At 56.5% G+C, this 17,236-nt stretch overlaps 1 protein-coding gene across 4 annotated transcripts; it reads left to right on the plus strand.

The window, feature by feature from the left end:
* Positions 1 to 2,154: 2,154 nt before the first annotated feature.
* Positions 2,155 to 16,979, plus strand: TRMU (tRNA mitochondrial 2-thiouridylase). Of its 4 annotated transcripts, none has more exons than XM_069586191.1 (11): positions 2,155 to 2,304; positions 5,370 to 5,535; positions 6,242 to 6,348; positions 9,210 to 9,332; positions 12,432 to 12,545; positions 13,069 to 13,122; positions 13,207 to 13,273; positions 14,331 to 14,431; positions 15,568 to 15,712; positions 16,113 to 16,195; positions 16,622 to 16,979. In XM_069586191.1, the coding sequence occupies exons 3-11, from the start codon at positions 6,331 to 6,333 to the stop codon at positions 16,772 to 16,774; spliced, it is 858 nt and encodes a 285-aa protein (XP_069442292.1). In that variant the 5' UTR covers positions 2,155 to 2,304; positions 5,370 to 5,535; positions 6,242 to 6,330; the 3' UTR covers positions 16,775 to 16,979. The 4 variants fall into 4 exon arrangements, with proteins under 4 accessions (XP_069442292.1, XP_069442289.1, XP_069442290.1 ...); XM_069586188.1 differs by having other exon boundaries at positions 2,161 to 2,304; positions 12,373 to 12,545; XM_069586189.1 differs by having other exon boundaries at positions 2,184 to 2,693; positions 12,373 to 12,545.
* The last annotated feature ends 257 nt before the right edge of the window (positions 16,980 to 17,236 follow it).

Below are 17,236 nucleotides of genomic sequence, written 5' to 3' on the forward strand. Positions count from 1 at the left end.
GATCCTAGTTCCTCAGTCAGGGATCAAACCCGAGTTCCCTGCAGTGGAAGCGTGGAGAACTTACCCACGGGACTGCCAGGGAATTCCTTCACTCTGAACTCAAAACTACTCCTGTTCTCAAGAAAATGACTTGTCTTAAGAATTATCCACATTTAGACATTAATGTCCACTGTTAACCTAATGTGATTTTAATGCCAAGCTTTGGTGTGTATATTATTTACCTGATTTAAAAAACCATCGGCAGGATTTCCCTGGTGGCCCAGTGGTTAAGACTCCGAGCTTCCATTGGCTGCGTGGGTTCCATCCCTGGTCGGGGAACTAAGATCCCACATGCCATGTGGCCAAAAGTAAACAAACAAAAATAAAAACCATCTGCATCTCTAGCGTATTTCCTCCCCGGCCTTTTCAAACCGTGGCTCAAGTCCTGCCTGAAATCAGTTTTGTGGACCGCCCCAGCAGTTATCTGAAAGTGAAAGTTGCTCAATCTTGTCCAACTCTTTTCGGCCCCATGGACTTTACAGTCTATGGGATTCTCCAGGCCGGGATACTGCAGTGGGTAGCCTTTCCCTTCTCCAGGGGATCTTCCCGATCCAGGGATCGCATCCAGGCCTCCCACATTGCAGGTGGATACCAGCTGAGCCACAAGGGAAACCCTAACTTTTTCAGCAGTTTTAAACAGGAAAAATAAGATTTCCCTGGTGGTCCAGTGGTTGAGAATTCACCTGCTAGTCAGTGTAAGGGACACGAGTTTAATTCCTTTTCTGGGAAGATGCCACATGCAACTAAGCCCTGATGCCCTAGAGGCTGTTCTGTACTCTAGGGAAAGCCACTGCAGTGGCAAGCCTGGGCACCACAGCTAGAGAAGGCCAGTGCGCAGCAGTGAACCCTGCGCAGCCATAAGTCAGTAAATAAAAAATTTGGAAAAAAACTACTGGTGACTGACCCCCTATCTCAATGACTGAGACTACTTCTTGCTCCCCTTCAAAAACTCATAACCGAGCAGAATCTCCGGAGGTGGTTGTTGGGGGACAGAGAGCCCGCCACTTCCCCCAGACTGCTGGCATTGGACTAAAGGCAGTTTGCCTTTCCGCCATTCGTGAGCACTGATTTTGGAAGCAGAGAGCAGCAGGACCAGCGCTGATGACAACGCTTGACCTAGCAGCCCCCACTGGGCTCTCAGCGCCTGTCCGCAGTGCGGCCATGAGCAGCTCCCCTGGAACTGAACTGGGGTCGGCAGGCACCCTGGCCCTGCTGGGTCTGGCCCCACGCTGTCCCCAGGCCCAGGGCCCTTCACTCAGGGCTGGGCCCTCCACCTGCTCACCCTCCCCTTCAGGTCAGCTAAGGGAAGGCCCGCGCCCACTTCCAGAAGCACCCAGCTCGACTTCACACTCTGCAGTCGTCTAGCAGCCTGTTCACTGGGCACCCTCCTGAGTCACTGTTGACTAAAAAAAGATGTACAACTTGAGAGTTGCAAGTTAAGTTTTATCTGGGGCAAAATGAGGACTGCAGCTGGGAGGCAGCATCTCAGACGGCTCTGAGAGACTGCTCCAAAGCGGCAGTGGGGGAAAGTCAATATATAAGGTTTTGGTGAAGGGGGAGTTCAGTCCCATGAAACACCCAGTTTACACAAGGTTTTTTGTTAGTCCTGAGGATCTGATGTCACCTTGAAGGGATTTAGTGCTTCTCTAGATAGGAGGAGATGCCAGGATGGAGATCATAAGATATGTTCCTGAAAACATCCAACCAAAGACCTGTCTCCCCAGATTCCCTGGAGCACAGAGCACCTCACTCCACACAACTCCCTCAGGGGTTGTTGAAGGTCAAGAGCTATTTTAGCTGCATGGGGTTCAATCTCCGTGGAGGCAGATGGCAAATGCCTTTGTTGTTCAGACCTTGGCAATGCTCTTGGTAAGTGCCAATTTGTAGTTGACATCACACACACAGTTGTGTGCTGGGAACACACACTCGCACACTCACACACGCGCGCGCGCGTAGGAAGCGCTTAGTGTGTCCGGCAGCTGCCGGCAGAGAGGTAAGCCAGAGCCAGGAGTTCAGGGGGCGTGGTTACAGGCCCGCCTGGGAGCAGCGGGCAGGGAGGAACACAGGGCGCTGAGCACCCGCTTCCGCCCGGGCCTCTTCTGCGCTCTCGCCGCCAGGGGAGGGCGGGACTTCCGGCTAGGAGCGGAAGCGACGGCGGCAGTGAGGGGAATCGGCCGCTGTCAATGCAGGCGGCTCGGCACGTCGTGTGCGCCGTCTCCGGCGGCGTGGACAGCGCGGTGGCAGCGCTGCTGCTGAGGCGGAGAGGTGAGGAGGCCGAGTGGCCCGGCCGCCCCCGAGCGGCCCCTTCTCGGAGAGCCCCGCCTGGCGGCGCGGCGCCCCGGCCCTCACTCTGCGCCTGGGGGTCGGACAGCGCGCGGCCGCCGCTCCGCCTGTCGGGGAGCGGTCAGGCCCCCCGTTGCCGCCGGGGTCGAGCAGGGGAGGGTGGGCCTCCGACTCCGGGCGGCCGCGTTTCTCCCCGGCCCCGAGGCCTTGCCCCCGCGGCGGTGGCGGCGGCGTCCGCACTCAGCCCAGGCCTGAGGAGCGCCGCAGCCTCCGTGGAGGCGCTTATCTCCACGACACACGACGTGGCCGTCTGGCTACGTGGGCGACCAGTCCCGACGGGCTTATCAAGTCGCGGCTGTGCTTTCCACTCGGTGGGTGACAGACTCTGCGCAGGAGCGCTTCCGTTTTCTCAGGCGCCTGTCGGGCGCCCCCGGTCGGGAGCCGAGGCTCACTGCCCATCTGACTCTCCGTCCGTGTGACCCGCTCCCGTTGGGAGCCCTCCAGTACCTAGGTCCTGGAGGCGTCTTTCGTTCTTAGGCACTTGGAATGCAGAGGGAACCCCAGGTTCCTGACCTGGGACAAGTGATTCAAGCTCTTCCTGTTTGTAAAATGGAGGCACCGCCTACCTCCCAGGGTTACTGGAGGTGAAAGTGAAAGAAAGTGAAGTCACTCAGTCGTGTCCGACTCTTTGTGACCCCATGAACTGCAGCCCGCCAGGCTCCTCCGTCCATGGGATTTTCTAGGCAAGATTACTGGAGTGTGTTGCCATTTCCTTCTCCAGGGAATCTTCCCGACCTAGGAATCGAACCCAGGTCTCCCGCATTGTAGGCAGACACATTTACTGTCTGAGCCACCAGGGAAGTTACTGGAGGTAGTAGTAATAAATAACAGGACACACAAAGCCTTTACCCCAGCGCCCAGCACACGTTAGGCACTCAGCAGTAAAGGTTATTAGTTCGTATTAATAACCAAACTGTCACAAAAGGTGTAATAAAAAGTGTCAAATACAAGTAGAGACAGACTGTGAGCATACATACTTGCGATGGGGAAGGGAATCAAAGCATCACAGAGATGGTGCTGTTTGCGCTGAGACTACTGTCAAAGCCAAGTTCATATGTTCAGTGGCACAGTAAGGCCAGACACACTGAAATTTTGAGTTTGGAGCAGAGAAAGGTTTATTCATCTAGGAGGTAGCAACCTGGAAGATGAGAGACCTAAGATCCTCTCATCCGTGGTATCACCACTTGGAGGGGGAGGAGGAGGAGGAGTTCCCTAAGCAAAGGCTGGGGCTCAGGAGGTAAGGAGGAAGCGTTTCTGGCGGAGTCCACAGCAGGTGCAAAGCTCAGGCACAGAAGTGCTGGCTGGGTCTGGGAGGGAGAGTGAGGCAGAGAGGAGGTTGAGCGCTGCTTGTGGAGAGTGTTCTGTTCGGGGCTTCAGAGTGTGTTGTGGGAGACAGTGCAGAGCCCTCGAAGGGTTCTGACTAGGCGGTGACACGTCTGGGGCGATGGTGGCAGACATCCCTGGGGAGACTAGTTAGGTTATCTTACTCCTTCAGGAAGGCTAGCGCTCCTTCCCAGAATCCAGGCTGAGCAGCTTCACAGACCAGCTTCCTTGGGTTTTGCTCCTCCGGGCGGAAAGCTGAGGGGCAGAGCAGAGAAGCAGCAGGTCCTCCCCTCGACGTGGAGGTCTCTTCCAGTCTCGTCGGAGGTGCATATTCTGCCACGTGCCTCCGAAGCGCTGTGGCCTCCTGGAGCGTGAGTGGGCACGTCTCCAGGAGAAGGATGATCAGGCCCATGAGGCCATGGAAGGGGGGGTTTTTTAAGCTCTGGGAGTGGAGTTGTCTGTTTGTTCTACTTGAGCCCTTGTTCTGTGCTGGGCACTGCCAGGCTCTGGGGACACATGGGTGTGTGAGACGGCGCTGGCAGGTGGCAGAGTGCCTCGCTTTAGTAGCTGCAGGGGCGCGCACAGGAACAGAGGGAGCCCAGTGTAGGGTGCACTGTCAGGGAAGCAGGGTCCGGGGATGTGGGAAGCAGAGAAGGGAGGACCTGCTGGGGCGGGGCTAGTGGCCTTGCTCAGGCGGCCTTTTAGTGTTTGGCAGAGCTTTGTCACCGAGTCTCTGCTCTCTGGAATACCGTGTTAAAGCTTTTACAGTCCGGTGCCCTGTCTTTCATTACATTCATTTCTCATATGTGATAGACACCTGTGTACTTAGAAAGTTGGTCTCCCCCACGTTTGGTTTGGTACTTTGTCTGCAACAGAAAAGGGGAAAAACAGGTCTCAATGTATATAGATGTGTGTGCCTGTGTGTGTGTGTGTTAGTCGCTCAGTCACGTACAGCTCTTTGCAACCTCAAGGACTGTAGCCTGCCAGGCTCCTCTGTCCATGGAATTCTCCAGGCAAGAATACTGGAGCGGGTTGCCATTCTCTTCTCCAAGGGATCTTCCCAGCCCAGAGGTTGAACCTGGGTCTCTTGCATTACAGGCAGATTCTTTACCATCTGAGCCACCAGGAAAGCCCTGTGATAAAGCAACCAAAATTTTTTATGTCTTTATGTCTGATGACTTAGAACCTAATTCTTACTGGGTAATTGGAAATAACTTTTGAATTGAGTTTACTTTTCTGATAACTGAATGGCGGTTTTTATTTGTTTTGAAAAATTGTGTAGAATTTCTGCCTTTCTTTCATCCAGTCACATTGCTAAGTCTCTCTATATGTTGACACAGCATGGGGACGTGAAGATGGAAAGCCATCTCGTCCACACCTCTGGGATGCTCACACCTCCGGATGCTCACTGTCGGTTCAGCCCCACAGGGTGTTGTGATGATGGAGGCCTTTACCAAGTGCAGCAGAGGGTCAGGGTGGGAGCCCCTGCCAGAGCGTCATGGGCGGTTTGCATTAAGGTGTGGTCAGCGCTGCAGGCCACGTGGCAGCGGGAGGGACAGCCAGCCCCAGTGCACAGAGGCGCAGGAGAGCCCAGGAGGCACTGCCTTTTCCACCAGGTCGATGCTACATCCCCTCTTGACTTTGCCCTCCACTCCTCCCCCCAGGTTACCAGGTGACAGGGGTGTTTATGAAGAACTGGGACTCCCTGGATGAGCGCGGCGTTTGCACTGCCGACAGAGACTGCGAGGATGCCTACAGAGTGTGCCGGATCCTGGACATCCCCTTCCGCCAGGTGTCCTACGTGAAGGAGTACTGGAACGACGTGTTCAGGTGGGGGGCTCCCGATGTGGCGCGGGCCCTCTCCACGGCAGGCCTGCCGGGGTCAGCCAGGCTAATGCCAGCCAGCGCTTTCTCTTTTCAGGCCGCGGTGCTGGAGACCACGTGTGGGAGGCCTCGGCCGCCCCTGGGAAGTCTGGGTTGGGAGCCAGGCCTGCACCCTGAGCACCCCAGCCCTTGTTCCTGTCACTGTGCCGCATGCCAGAAGTCTCTTTAACATCTCTTGAGCCTTGAGATGTTTCTGCTGCTAAATTAGCATGAGAGAACGAGGGCTCAGGTCTGCTCTGGAAGGCCGGCTATGGCTGGTCCCTGAGGATGGAACCCCTGGGCTGTCAGTGTCGGGCTGAGGACCCAGCTAGGGTGCTGGTTGAGCAGACACCCGAGCCTGGGCGGGGCCCTGCAACCTGTACCTCAGCAGGCGCGCTGGTTGGTTCTCGGATGGGGTTCCCTGGCTCTTACTTTGGGAAATGGCGCAATGGGCCTCGGTGCCTGGTGAGTGCAGATTCAGATGGAAAGCGCAGCTGGCTTTAAACAAACGTTTGATGAAAATACTGAAAATGATTCTGTACTGAAGCTCCTATCTTGCAGAAAATTATAGTTTTAGTAAAACAGGGAGAAACTAAGCAAGTCATGTACCTGATTTATTTTTCCATAGGATGTTTGACACTTAGAAATAAAAAGGCTTTTCTTTTCATTCCAGTGATTTTTTAAATGAATATGAAAAAGGAAGAACTCCTAATCCTGACATAGTCTGCAACAAGCATATCAAATTCCGTTGTTTTTTTAATTATGCTGTGGATAACCTTGGTAAGTGATTTGAATTATCTTCATTTATCTTTTTACAAATCATGAGATATCCAGGAGCTGAGGTTGGTTTCAGCATGTATCTGCTGGATCTGAGGATGTAAAGCTTAAATTTGAAGAGCTCACCCAGCATTGGACAAGTATTTTTCCTCCAACTCCGGAGTGAGAATCACAGCTGAGCCAGGCAGAATTGATGCTTTTGAACTGTGGTGCTAGAGAAGACTCTTGAGAGTCCCTTGGACTGCAAGGAGATCAAACCAGTCAATCCTAAAGGAAATAAGTCCTGAATATTCATTGGAAGTACTGATGCTGAAGCTGAAGTTCCAATCCTGATGCGAAGAGCTCACTCATTGAAAAAGACCCTGATGCTGGGAAAGACTGAAGGCTGGAGGAGAAGGGGACGACAGAGGATCAGATGGTTGGCATCACCGATGCAATGGACATGAGTTTGAGCAAGCTCTGGGAGATGGTGAAGGACAGGGAGGCCTGGCGTGCTGCAGTCCAGGGGGTCGCAAAGAGACACGACTGAGCAGCTGAACAACAACAACTGATTAACTGGGCTTCCCTGTTGGCTCAGTGGTAAAGAATTCGCCTGCCAAGAAAGGAGACATGGGTTTGATCCCTGGGTCAGGAAGATCCCTGGAGAAGGAAATGGCAACCCACTCTAGTATTCTTGCCTGGAGAATCCCATGGACAGAGGAGCTTGGCAGGCTGCAGTCTGTGGGGTCACAAAGAGTTGGACACAACTTAGCGACTAAACAATTCTTTGGTTAAGTACTGGGTCAGTTTTGCTGCAGCTTCCAGGAAACAGTCTCAAAATCCTGAATGTCTGTGAAGTTTTCACACAATGCAAGGCCTTTGGATTAGTATATGCCTTGGTAGGTTCTTTCACTTTTTTCATAGTGTGGAAAGAAGAAATTGATTTTACTGGATGGCTCTTCACTGTGATAAAAGTAATATGCATTTATTCAGTTCAGTTCAATCACTCAGTCATGTCTGACTCTTTGTGACCCCATGAATCACAGCACGCCAGGCCTCCCTGTCCATCACCAACTCCCAGAGTTCACTCAGACTCAGGTCCATCGAGTCCGTGATGCCATCCAGCCATCTCATCCTCGGTCATCCCCTTCTCCTTCTGCCCCCAATCCCTCCCAGCATCAGAGTCTTTTCCAATGAGTCAACTCTTCGCATGAGGTGGCCAAAGTACTGGAGCTTCAGCTTTAGCATCATTCCTTCCAAAGAAATCCCAGGGCTGATCTCCTTCAGAATGGACTGGTTGGATCTCCTTGCAGTCCAAGGGACTCTCAAGAGTCATCTCTAACACCACAGTTCAAAAGCATCAATTCTTGGGCGCTCAGCCTTCTTCACAGTCCAACTCTCACATACATACATGACTACTGGAAAAACCATAGCCTTGACTAGACGGACCTTAGTTGGCAAAGTAATGTCTCTGCTTTTGAATATACTATCTAGGTTGGTAATAACTTTTCTTCCAAGGAATAAGCGTCTTTTAATTTCATGGTTGCAGTCACCATCTGCAGTGATTTTGGAGCCCCCAAAAATAAAGTCTGACACTGTTTCCACTGTTTCCTCATCTATTTCCCATGAAGTGATGGGACCGGATGCCATGATCTTCGTTTTCTGAATGTTGAGCTTTAAGCCAACTTTTTCACTTTCATCAAGAGGCTTTTTAGCTCCTCTTCACTTTCTGCCATAAGGGTGGTGTCATCTGCATATCTGAGGTTATTGATATTTCTCCCGGCAAGCTGGATTCCAGCTTGTGCTTCATCCAGCCCAGCGTTTCTCATGATGTACTCTGCATATAAGTTAAATAAGCAGGGTGACAATATACAGCCTTGACAGACTCCTTTTCCTATTTGGAACCAGTCTGTTGTTCCATGTCCAGTTCTAACTTGCTTCCTGACCTGCATACAGATTTCTCAAGAGGCAGGTCAGGTGGTCTGGTATTCCCATCTCTTGAAGAATTTTCCACAGTTTATTGTGATCCACACAGTCAAAGGCTTTTGCATAGTCAGTAAAGCAGAAAGAGATGTTTTTCTGGAACTCTCTTGTTTTTTCCATGGTCCATGCATTTATTAAAGAAAGTTTGAAACTTACAAGCAAAAGAAGAGGAGGGAAAGTGTCGTCTGTAATTTCCTCCCAGAATCAGAAAGAAAGGCTTTCTGTTGCTTGTCTTCCGGTTTTCCTGTACACTGAGAAGAGTGGGATCCTGCACTTTCTTTCTCTGCTGAACGATATCATAGGTGTCTCCGCAGTGCCGTTAGAGAGTCTGTGTATGTGGCGCTGTCCCTGTGCAGTGGTGCTTTATTCAGAGTCTCCTGGTGTTAAGCATTTTGGTTGTTTTCAGTTTTTCCTTAGTATAAAAAGCACTGAAATGAGCTTTTGTACTTAAACCTTTGTGTACATGTTTGATGTTTTCCTTTCTATTAAGGTAGAATGAATAAATAGATGTTAACTTTTTTTTGGACATGTGGCTTGTGGGTTCTTAGGTCCCTGATCAGGCATTGAGCCTGGGCACTGGGAGTGAAAGCACTGGGTCCTAAGCACTGAACTCCCAGGGAATTCCCAACACTAACTTTTGAAAGGCTCTTAGAGATGCAGCGAAAGCTTGTAGCTAAGATTTTATCAGTTTAGAGACTTCAAAGATTACCTGTTTAACAGAATCCCAGGAGTGTGTCTCTTCCCTGGGATCTGGGCATTTGGGGAGCGGGGTGGGTCCCGTGCGCAGACCGCCTGGTGTGAGACCTGGCAGCTCTGCCCCATGGAGCACCCCGGGCTCGGACCGACCGAGGCCAGCAAGTGCACTCCTAAACTCTGACCCTCGTGCTTTAAAAACCTCCCAGGTGCAGATGCGGTGGCGACAGGTCACTACGCAAGAACGTCCCTGGAGGATGAAGAGGTGTTCCAGCAGAAGCACATCAAGAGGCCGGAAGGGCTCTTTAGAAACCGGTTTGAAGTTAGGAACGGTGAGTACACGTGTCCAGGCCAGGGCTGAACTATTCGGGAATGAAGCAGTGACTGCGGGCTGTCAGCGCGCTCTGCCCGACTTCTCCCCGTGTTTTCCAGGCGAGGTCGTTGGCTTTGGTTTCCTCTTCAGAAAAGGACAGTTGCCTCAAGGGTCATTCCCCGCGGGGCCTCCAGCTGGCTCAGGCGGGCGCCCAGGCAGGGCTGCTGGGAAACTTAACCCAGTTCTGGGGAAAGCAGGCGACAGTGGCCCAGTTCTCAGCCTTGCATTGTCGAGATTGAGGTGTGACGTATTTCAGCGTGAAATGAGGCTGTCTCCTGACATTCACGGCACAGGTCTGGCAGCTTGCTTCAGAAGATTACGTGTCTAAATTATCAGTGTCAAAGGGCACGAGGTGTCGCCAGCCTAGAAAGTGCCAAGCAGTCGACTGGAAGGCTGTTGTTCTGCAAACAGTTTCCTCGGCTGCAGGACGGTAGGGAACCTGTGCTTCTCCAGGTCTGGCCTGCCCTGGCCTGCCTCCTGTCCACTGCCTCCCTCTCTGACCCCAGAGGTGTCCCCTCTCTGCACCCATCTTAGCAGGGCCAGCAGGCAGGTCTCCGGGTCCTCTTCCCTGAGGAGAAGAAGCTTGGCTGCATTGCTGGCAAGGGGACCTTGGGTCGGGGGCTGGACCCAGCCTGGTTCTCCCAACTCCACGGTCTCTGGTCCTCCCTGGTCCTCCGTGTTGTCTGGCCCAGTTACAGGCCACAGCTCAGCTGCCCTGTGATCTCTCCTCCCCTCTACCTCGCGGCAGCCGAGGCCACAGATCAGTGAGCTGACCGGGCCCAGACCAGGCCGCCACTTTCCCGGTGTTGAGAAGGCCTCCTGCTGCTGCCCGCACAGCACTGTGTCCCCTGGAGTGTGTGGGGGCGGGCGGAGGGAGACATGACCGCTTCCCTCCCCGGTGCTGCCTGTACACTCCCAGGCACCCCTCACCAGGAAAGCAGCCCCCCGCCCCACACACTGGGAGGGCCTCACCATGGCCGCCCAGCCCTGCTGCCCGGGCGCTCCTCAGCGGGATCAGGCCCCAGGACCCAGGGGTCGCGGCTCTTGGGGCGCTAGTAGATGAAGGATTCGTGTCTGTGTCGCGTAGCACGCCTGCTTATCTCCTGGAAAAGGTGCCGCCGCGCAGAGCTGGCAGGGCCTTGCTGACCAGACCTGATCGCACAGTGCCTGCTCTGGTCTGTGTTGCTGTTGTAACAGTGCCGCAGTGTCTTTGTTCTCTGCATGTTTTCAAGACACTATAGACCTTTTATTTTGTCCTGACTGAATTGCCCTGGGGGCTGGAAGAAGCCTCCTGGCCTTAGTCCTTGGGGAGAGGGCAGCGCGCCCAGCCTGAGCTCCTGTGCCCTACCTGTCCCAGGGGCAGCCTGTGTCCTCACCTATCTTGGGGCAGGTGACACGCTGGCCAACCCGGAGCAGGGAGGGTGCTGAAGGGAGCTCTGGGTGCCGTCAAACCCTCCCTTAGTGGGGGTCCCTCTTCCTGGTCGAGGGCTACTTGCTTTCTTTTTTAAAAATCATAGTTTTTTTTGTTTGTTTGTTTAAATTTAGTTTTGAAACAAAAATAGTATTTGGCAAATGAGTCTGCCTACCTGATGACTGGTTGACTGGACTCTCTTTTTCACTTTTCACTTGATTTTGTTGTTTTATACGTAAAACCTGATGGAATGGAACCCATGTGATTGGGCTCAGTTTCCAGCTCTGCCCTCGTCTCCCTGCACCCCTGTGGGTGGTCACTTGAACTATCTAAGCCTCGGTTTCCTCACCTGAAGATGGGGATAAACCTGTCATAGGGCTAACATGAGGGTCAAATTTGAGGTCGCGGAAGGAAAACATGAGCAGCCACGCAGAGAGCACGTTGCACGTGACGGGCCGGGCCACACGCTGTGCCTGGGCTCTCTGTGCCTTTTGCACGGGTGTGAGCTCGGCGTGTAACTTGCTGCGGCTTCGCCTAGCCCTGGTCATGACGCATGGAGAGCGGCTGTGACGCTGGCCTCACTCTCCGTTTCCTCCATTGGCCACTGGGCTGCAGGGCGGAGGACCCAGTGTTCGTGGTTGTAGAAGGTCTGTAACACGCCAGGCAGGACCCAGCAGCCCAGAGGCAGAGCTGGACCTTGTTTTCCGAACCCTGTCCCAAGGCCAGGGTCAGGCAGAGGTCTGCACCACTGCCATCAAGCTGGGAACAGTCTTTACAGTGAAACAGACCTTTGGAGGGGCTTCCCAGGTGGTAGAGGACCCATCTGCCAATGCAGGAGGTGTAAGAGATGCGGGCTTCCTGTAAGAGACCCCTGGGCTGGGAGATCCCGTGGAGGAGGGCACGGCAACCCGCTCCAGTACTCTTGCCTGGAGAGTCCCATGGACAGAGGAGCCTGGCGGGCTGCAGTCCGTGGGCTCGCAGAGTCAGACACGACTGAGGCGACTTAGCGCGCCCGCAGACTTATAGGGAAACCTCAGAGGAGCGGCTGACAGGCGTCAGCTTGCATTCCAAACAGTCCAGTGTCTCCAAGCGGGGAAGCGGGTTGAGAAGTGGGTGCTGCTGGGGAGTGTGGCCAGCGTCCACTGGGGGCGGGAGGTGAGGAGCAGCCAGGGCGTGAACTCCTGTGGCCAATGGGAACAGCGCAGCCCACGGTCTCAGTAGGGTTTGCTGTATGGCTTCTCATTTGATTTTCCCCAATGTGGCTCATTTCGTTTTCTTCTTAATACTTAATAATGTTTTTGTCATGTGATGTTTAATCTTTGAAAACATAGCCTAACACATGAGCCGGAATAAATTCCCTTATCACATAAAATCTCCCTTGCGTGTATTTGTTCAACAGTAGATGAATTAGGGATTTGAATTTTTCTTAACCATGGCAGCTCTTTTTTCTGGAAGTGTGCTGTTAAGTATTGATCTTTGTTTCTGCCAGACCAGGGCTCGTCTGTCAAAGGAAACGGAAGGACACTGTTAGAAGCAGAGCATGGTGGTTTTTGTTCCTGCAACATCTTTTGTTCTTTACTCTTGGCAGCGGTAAAACTCCTCCAGGCAGCTGACAGCTTTAAAGACCAGACCTTCTTTCTCAGCCAGGTTCCCCAGGAGGCGCTCAGGAGAACCCTCTTTCCCCTGGGGGAGCTAACGAAAGATTTCGTAAAGAAAATAGCTGCTGAGAACAGACTTCATCACGTGCTTCAGAAGAAGGAGGTAGGGCTGAGGGGCGTCGCTGCTGGCAGGGGCCCCATTCTAGGGAGACACAGGCAGAGTGTAGGCGAGGACGCCGGGCGACAGCCGTTCCCACTCGCTCGTCTCACGCTAGACGTGTCAGCTTGGGAAGGGACCCTGATCCCGACCTCTGACCCTCCTGCAACCTCGCCCTGTGGCCTGGCTTGTGCGTCCTGCTCCCGCTCTGGCCTGAGGGGCTGCCGCGAGCGCAGGCCCGGCTGGTCCTGGCGGTGGCGCTGCTTACGGTGGCGCTGCTTATAAGCGTAGCCGCCGGGTCCTTGTCTGGGACCTGAAAGAAGCCCCTCAAAGTCTGTGCGTGGCTCTGACTGGTATCTGTGGCCCTGGAGGAGCGGAGCCAGGCCCTGGCCCAGAGGGTGGGGTGGCTCGGGGCGAGTGAGCCCCGGGAGGCCCTGTGTTGTACCCAGTCCTTGCCTGGGGTCTCCGAGTGGAGCGCGGGACCCCCGCCTGGCTGCTCATCTCACACCTGGCCTTCCGTTCGTTTCAGAGCATGGGCATCTGTTTTATTGGTAAAAGGAACTTTGAAAATTTCATCCTTGAGGTGAGTGTTCTTTGATGTGAAAGAATGGGGCCCTGTTTCTTCTCTGAACCTGGAGCTGTTGGTGATGGAGCCCTTGTTTTCCAGTATTTACAGCCTCGACCTGGTCGGTTTATTTCTATAGAAGACAACAAGGTTCTGGGGACACATAAAGGTGAGACGCAATCTGGGGCTGCTTTTCATGCTGAGAGCCTTGAGGCTTGGGGCGCGCCTGCGTGCTGGGGGTTCAGGCGGGCTGCCCCAGGCCCTGCTGAGCAGGAGGGGTGTTGGAGGGCCACAGGGAGGGGCCTGCATCTCTTGTGGCTCCTCAGGTGCTGCAGCCAATAATAGAGGGTGCGCCTGGCTCAGCAAGCCTTACCCCGAGTCAGGTGTTCATGCACGCTAGAGAGAATAGAAGGCTACAGGAAAGTTCCACCCTGGGGGAAGGAGTCAGGTTGACTGCAGAGCGCGAGTTCCATGACTTAAGACCATGTGAAGAGCCGGGACCACCCCGCTTCCTGGTGGGCTGCTGCTCCTCATTCGCAGATTCTGCTGGGTTGGGCACCCCCAGTCTGTGCTGGGCTGGTGTGGGAGGACAGGTCAGGTGCCCAGGTGGGAGGGCAGACGTGGGGCTGCACCCTGGGGGCCTGATGACAGGCCCCTTCCTGGTGCCGGTGTGGGGGTGGGGCTCAGATGTCACGGGCTCCCCAAGAACCGCGTGTTCCGGAGGCAGGAAGAGGGGCCAGCCCTGCCGGGGACAGCGGCAGGAGATGGCCAGAGCCTCGGGGAGCCTGGTCCAGGAGGGCAGCGCTGAGCCTGAGTGCCGCGGGTCCCCTGGCCCCTGCCGGGTCTTGCGCTGCTGGGGGTGGGGGTGGGGGTGCACAGAGGTGGTTGGAGAGCACTGGGCACAGAGGGAGCTAGGCTGCGCGGGTGGCCCCACCCCATGTGGTCGATACACGGGAGCAGGCTCGCCGGTGAGGCCCACGGAGGCTCAGCAAGGGGCTCATGGCTTCTGGCGGGGCACTTGGTCCACCTCCTGAAGGAGTGGGCCCTGCTCACTGCAGGCTGGGTGGCCCCGCGGCTAGAACTGCTCCTTGTCGGGTGGGAGGTACAGCCTAACCCCAGCTGCCTCAAGCGGTCCACAGAGGGGCGCCTCCTGCCTGCCACCCCCCGTCCCACCAGGACGTTTGCGGGAGGACTCCTCCCACCTCACTGAGAAACTGTCTCCATAGGCTGGTTCCTGTACACTTTGGGCCAAAGAGCCAACATAGGAGGCTTACGGGAGCCCTGGTACGTGGTGGAGAAGGATGGTGCCAAGGGCGACGTGCTTGTGGTGAGTCGGTGGGGACGTGATGGAGGCCGGGCCGGGCAGAGCCCACGAAGCTGAGCAGGCAGGGTGGGGGCTCTGCAGGGCCTTTGCTCTGCACCCTCCAGGATTGGCGCCACTACCAGAGGTTTTGTGTAAGGTACTTGTTAGCTCTTCCTGTGTGCCCATCACGCTGGCCATCATCACATCAGTCCCTGTAAGTAGATGTCACTTCTCTGATTGTACACAGCGGACGGACCCAAAGCTGAAGTAGTGTGCGGAAGGCCGTGTGGACATGGGGTGGTCAGTGCCCGGGACGGGCCTGCTCACGAGGGGCCCCAGCGCGTCGCTGTTGAACAGACAAGGACGGAGCTGGGGCCAGCCCAGGCCGCCTGCTGCAGCTCTGGGACCTGGTGCCTAAGCAGGGCCTGTGGACATTTTTAGTGTCACAGCGTTGGGGCGGGCAGCAGGTCCTGCTGGTGTGTAGCAAGTGAAGCCCGGGGCCCTGTCCCCTGCAGAATGATCCAGTCCCAGTCTCGGCAGGGCTGGAGGTGAGCAGCCTGGCTGAGCGCACGCTCTGTTCTTAGACTGGGTGGAGGGCCAGCGACCCCACCCACCGTGGCTGGGACATCTCCTCCTGGGAGAGCCCTGGTGCAGAAGTCTGGACAGCGATTCTGATCGGGTTGAATTAAAGTGACTTTCGTGTGATGTTCAGCAGTGTCTTTTGCTTTGGGAAAGGCTGGTCCCTGAGTGGGTCTCCTTGTCTACTTAGGGCCCGAGAGTCCTGGACTCGATGTTCTCCATCCTGCCTCGGGGCCCCTGCTGGGTGCTAGGAGGCCAGGGTGTGTGGAGGCCCCAGGAGCCTGTTCCCAGCCACGCGGGGCTTGGTGGGATCCCTGTGGGAGTGTGGCTGGCCTGGGTGTCCGAGCACTGGGCAGGCAGGGTGTGGCGGGGACAAGAGGAGTGAGGCCGTGGGCGGACCGCGTGCTGGCTTTCACTCTGCGCTCGTGTGCACAGGGTTAGGGAGGCTCCAGGGATACGCGCGCGAGTCTCCCCGGGTCAGTGTGGTTTTCTGTCGTGAATGCAGTGCAGCTAGGGGGCTTTGGGGCAGGGACCCTCTACTGAGGGTGCAGGGCGCCACAGCCTCACGGTCCGTCCCGCAGGCCCCCCGGACAGACCACCCGGCCCTGTACAGGGACCTGCTGCGGACTGGCCGTGTTCATTGGATCGCGGAGGAGCCGCCTGCCGCCCTGGTCCGCGACAAGATGATGGAGTGTCACTTCCGCTTCCGCCACCAGATGGCGCTAGGTGACTGCTCAGGGACGCATGGGCCAGGGCAGTTAGGACAGGGGGTGAGACCTGGGGCAGGGAGGGCCTCAGTGTCCAGATCACACAGCCCGTTCAGCTCTTCTCGCCCTCTGCCTACGCACAGACAGGCTGGGGGCACTGAGGCCAGCTGAGCCTCCTTTGTCCGGGATGCAGGGGGTTCTTGGGAAGGGGGTGGGGGCCTCGGTCCAGCGGGCGGGTGGGTGGCAGGTAGTGTGCGTGCCCACCTGGCCCCGGCTGGGCGTTGCCACGCCCCTGTGGCTGCTGCTGCCCCGAGCTCCCTTTGTCTGCACTTCCTGCTCCTCCTCCCTGGGGCTAAGGCCTGAGGCTGTGCGCTCAGCAAGGCTAGCGCCCCCTCCAAGGGTCCTCGTCTTCCACCCAGTGCCCTGCGTGCTGACCCTCAACCAGGACGGCACCGTGTGGGTGACAGCCGTGAAGGCTGTGCGCGCGCTCGCCCCAGGACAGGTGAGTTGGACTCCGGCTGGCGGGTCAGATGGGGTTGTGGCCCCGCAGCTGTGTGTGGCCCTTCTTAGCACCAGCTCGGCCTGCAGAGATGCAGGCTCGTGGTAGAGGCTTCATGCTCTGGAAGGACAGACGGCCTGCCCTTCTTCCAGACAGTGAGGGGCTGAGGGCAGAGAGGTGTGGGGGTGCTGGTCACACAGCCAGCCCTGCACCTAGCGCTGCTCTCCCAGTCGAGAGCACGCGGCCTGGCTGCCGTGCGGTCCCGCCCTGGCCCTCCTGTGACCTGGGCCCCGGGGGGGGCGAGGATGGAAGCAGGGGAGGCGGTGCGGGGCCCGCCCTCCCCAGCGCTAGACCAGCCGCGCAGATCCAGGCCGCTCGGCACCCGGAGGCCGGGTCCTGTTGTAGGTGACGCGGCCTCTGTTCCCCCAGTTCGCCGTGTTCTACAAAGGGGATGAGTGCCTGGGCAGCGGGAAGATCCTGCGTCTGGGGCCGTCCGCCTACACACTGCAGAAGGGCCAGAGGACGTCCAGCGTGGCCACGGAGGGCTCCAGCGACAGCCCGGGCCTGGGGCCTGCACCCTGACGGAGGCGGAGCGGCTGCTGCGGAGCTTGCGGGAGGAGGGGTGGGGGAGCGGAGCCAGGGGGCCGTGGGGGCTCAGCACTGCCACCCCCCGGTGACCCGGCGGCCGCTCCAGTGCTGGCTGGAGGGTCTGTCCCAGGTGCCCGTTTGTAGGGTTCCTTCCTCACACCCCAGAAGGGGCAGCATCCAATGAAAACTCTGCCCGGGACGTAGGTTCTGATGGTGCCTTTGGGGGGCGGGGCCCAGGGGGCTGTCTCGGGGCTCCAGGGCACGGGGGGTGTGTGGTCAGGCGGGGGGCAGCACGGAGGGGATGGGCCCCGCTTCTCTCTCTCCATTCGTGCCTGGGCCCGCCCTCCCCTGTGGCAGGGCCCCGTGAGCAGCCTTGAGCCGAGTCCCAGCCTGCAGGGTGTCTGCTGGGGAGGGCTGCAGGCTTGAGGCCCCTCTGAGTGCGGCCCTGTCCCAAGT

Source organism: Ovis canadensis, chromosome 3 (assembly GCF_042477335.2).
Source record: "Ovis canadensis isolate MfBH-ARS-UI-01 breed Bighorn chromosome 3, ARS-UI_OviCan_v2, whole genome shotgun sequence".
Classification (NCBI taxonomy): Eukaryota; Metazoa; Chordata; class Mammalia; order Artiodactyla; family Bovidae; genus Ovis; species Ovis canadensis.

Excerpts from the sequence above, each read along its gene's own strand:
- TRMU (XM_069586188.1), top strand. The coding sequence starts at position 2,223 with ATGCAGGCGGCTCGGCACGTCGTGTGCGCCGTCTCCGGCGGCGTGGAC. Across the intron at positions 5,536-6,241 it reads TACTGGAACGACGTGTTCAG|TGATTTTTTAAATGAATATG; the intron begins GTGGGGGGCTCC and ends TTTTCATTCCAG. Across the intron at positions 14,432-15,567 it reads CCAAGGGCGACGTGCTTGTG|GCCCCCCGGACAGACCACCC; the intron begins GTGAGTCGGTGG and ends TCCGTCCCGCAG.